Source organism: Rhincodon typus, chromosome 5 (assembly GCF_021869965.1).
Source record: "Rhincodon typus isolate 14 chromosome 5, sRhiTyp1.1, whole genome shotgun sequence".
In the NCBI taxonomy this organism is placed as follows: Eukaryota; Metazoa; Chordata; class Chondrichthyes; order Orectolobiformes; family Rhincodontidae; genus Rhincodon; species Rhincodon typus.
Genome location: NC_063336.1, coordinates 21923148 through 21926400, shown reverse-complemented (window position 1 = coordinate 21926400; position 3253 = coordinate 21923148). Strand labels below are relative to the sequence as shown.

Genomic DNA, 3253 nt, shown 5'->3' with positions numbered 1-3253 from the left:
ACTCTCTCTTTCTCTTCCTCTCTCTCTTTCTCTCCCCCTTCCCCCACTTCCTCACCTACTCTCTCTTTCTCTTCCTCTCTCTCTTTCTCTCCCCCTTCCCCCCACTTCCTCACCCACTCTTTTTTTTCTTCCTCTCCCTCCCTCTCTCTCTTCCTCTCTCTCTTGCCCATTCTCTCTTTCACCTTCTCCTCCACCTTCTCTCCCTCCCTCCTCCCTCTCCACAGGGAGATGTCTCTCCTTTACAAAGTCTTATTCTTCAGGCAGACAACAGACATCTCAACAACCATCAGGAGGCTGAGGGGGTGACCTTATAGAGGTTTATAAAGTCATGAGGAGCATGGATAGGGTGAATAGCTAAGGTCTTTTCCCCCAGGGTAGGGGAGTCCGAAACCAGAGGGCACTGAATCAGAGAGCTGTACAGCAAGGAAACAGACGCTATAGCCCAACTCGTCCGTGCTGACCAGATATCTGAAATAAATCTAGTCCCATTTGGCCCATATCACTCTGAACCCTTCCCATTCATATACCATGGTTTAAGGTGAGAGGGGAAAGATTTAAGAGGGAGCTGAGGGGCAACTTTTTCACACAGAGGATGGTGCGTGTATGGAACGAGCTGCCAGAGGAAGTGGGTGGGGGCTGGTACAATTACAACATTTAAAAGGCATCTGGATGGGGACATGGATAGGGAGGGTTTAGAGGGATAGGGGCCAAATGTCGGTAGGTAGGACTGGATTAATTTAGGATATGTGGATGGGTTGGACAAAAAGGGTCTGTCTCCGCACTGTGTGTCTGTATGAAATGGGACTAGTTCACTTTGGGAAAGCTGGTCAGCATCGACTAGTTGGGCCGAAGGGTCTTTCCCTCCGGTTGACTCTTGAGACCGGGGTGCGGAGGGAATACTGCGAATTGTGAATAGGCCAGAAAATCGAAGCGGGAGAGGAAAGACGGATAGCAGACGGGGTGGAGGGGCCGAACAGCCAACAGCTCCCTCGTCCTGCTGCTGTCGGACGTGCAGACTGTTTGAAACGCGGAACAGCTCACTGATGCCTGCCCCTCTCTCTCTCTCTCTCTCGTTCGCTCTGGTTTGTGCCGCAGAGCCGTTTGAAGATGCTTTGAGGGCCCCGCACCCTTCACCCCCGGCCAGCGCCCCCCCGAGCCACGTCAGTGCCTCCATGGAGGAGCAACTCCGCAGGGAGATCTGGTACCACGGCAAGATGAACCGCAAGGACGCGGAGAAGCTGCTGCTGGCCAATGGGGACTTCCTGGTACGAGAGAGCACCACCACACCTGGGCAGTACGTCCTGACCGGCCTCCAGAGTGGGCAACCCAAACACCTCCTGCTTGTCGACCCAGAGGGAGTGGTGAGTGTACATGGAGCTTTACTCTGTATCTAACCCCGTGCTGTCCCTGTCCTAGGAGTGTTTGATGGGGGGACTGTGTAGAGGGAGCTTTACTCTGTATCTAACCCAGTGCTGTCCCTGTCCTGGGAGTGTTTGATGGGGGGACAGTGTAGAGGGAGCTTTACTCTATTTCTAGCCCCGTGCTGTCCCTGTCCCTGGGAGTGTTTGATGGGGGTGACAGTGTAGAGGGAGCTTTACTCTGAATCTAACCCCGTGCTGTCCCTGTCCTGGGAGTGTTTGATGGGGGGGACGGTGTAGAGGAAGCTTTACTCTGTATCTAACCCTGTCCTGGGGGGAGTTGAAACTACATACCACCAACCCATGTCTGTATACAGGATGCAGATTTACTTGTTATGTCTCCACTCATTATTTGGTTTCTCTCTCTCTGTCCCGCTCTCTCTCTCTGTCCCGCTCTCTGTGTGTTTATCTCTCTCACTCTCTTTCTCTCCCTCTCTCCTTCTGTCTCTCACTGTCTCTGTTTCTCTTTCTGTCTCTATCTGTGTCTCTGTTTCGCCTTCTGTCTCTCACTGTCTCTGTCTCTATCTGTTTCTCTCTCTGTGTCTGCCTCTGTCTTTCTCTCTCTCTGACTCTGTCTCTCTCTCCCTCTGTGTGATTCTCTGTCTGTCTGTCTCTGTCTCTCTCACTATCATTCTCTCTCTGTTTCTGTCCCTCCCACCCCCCCCACCCCAGGTGAGGACGAAGGACCACCGCTTTGAGAGTGTCAGTCACTTGATCAGTTATCACATGGACAACCAACTCCCCATTATATCTGCTGGAAGCGAAGTGTGTCTGCAGCAGCCGGTTGAGAGAAAGATGTAGGCGGTCATCGGAGGGTGGCATCGACCGACCCCCCACCACCTCCCCCCCACACACAACCTCCTCTTTCCCCCCCCTCCCGCCCCACCAACCAAATCTGGACACCAGATTCTGGAGGAACTTAGACGTGTCTGGTCCAGATGGAGACTCTCTGCGAATGGAAACTCTGCTCCCGTCTGCCCATCCGTCTCTCTGCCAACGGAACCTCTTTGGAGCGTGACGGTGGATTCTGTAACTGCCCTGTCCGCGCTTTCCCTGGGGAGGTGGGGGGTGGTGGTGATGTTGGTGTGCGGTGCCAGTTTGTTGGCTCCTGTGCCCTGGTAAAGCAGCTTGGCATTACCTCCCTCAACAATGCAGCCTAGTGTGGCCTGGCGTGCTGTTTGGCGCTCCATCCTTGTCCTGTCCATCTCCTTTCTCCCTCTCCATCTGTCTCGTTCCTCTTCTCTCTCTCTCACCGTGAAGACAACTCAAAAGACTTCCTCCTCAGCCCCCTCCCCGCCAACCATCCAGGCCTGGGTAGAGTTGGCATCGCACTGCAAGGGAGCACATTGGACACCAGAACGGGAGAGCTGTACCCCTTAGCCTCTCGCTGTCCCCCCCCTCGCCCCATGAACTTGTGACCCTTCTGGTGGTAGGGGGAGAGTTTAATGCTAACCAGGCGAAACCGAAGGTTTGGCTCACAGGAAGCTCCCACCCTTGCCGTGGAGCTGATGCGGTGCCCTGAGCCGATGCCCCACCTGGTTGCAAAACCCCGTGTCTAAAACCTCAGTTTCATGGGTTGCTGCTCCCGGGCTAGGTGAGGGTTTGGAAGGTGCTGTCAAAGGAGCCTTGGGGGAGTCGCTGTAGATGGTACACACTGCTGCGGCTGAACATCGGTGGCGGAAGCGGGCAGCGAAGACTTTTTGAGGAGCTAACACTGTGCTCTGAGGGTGCTGATTAGGGCCCCCAGTAGGTCACTGTCCTGTTGACCAAATGGAGCGGGGTCCCGGGACAAGTCAGACCCTACCAGCGAGCTCTGAAATCTGCTGCCAACAGCG

General features: G+C 54.6%; 1 protein-coding gene across 1 annotated transcript in view; it reads left to right on the top strand.

Annotated features, from left to right (window-relative positions):
• LOC125483123 (SHC-transforming protein 1-like) overlaps positions 1-3253 on the top strand; it is a 6568-nt gene that overhangs the window by 2681 nt on the left and 634 nt on the right. The window contains exons 4-5 of the mRNA XM_048596829.1: positions 1096-1361; positions 2091-3253. The exon at positions 2091-3253 is cut by the window's right edge and continues 634 nt beyond it. Coding sequence (XP_048452786.1) covers positions 1096-1361; positions 2091-2219 — 395 coding nt within the window. The 3' untranslated portion in view covers positions 2220-3253. The remainder of the gene's footprint in view (positions 1-1095; positions 1362-2090) is intronic.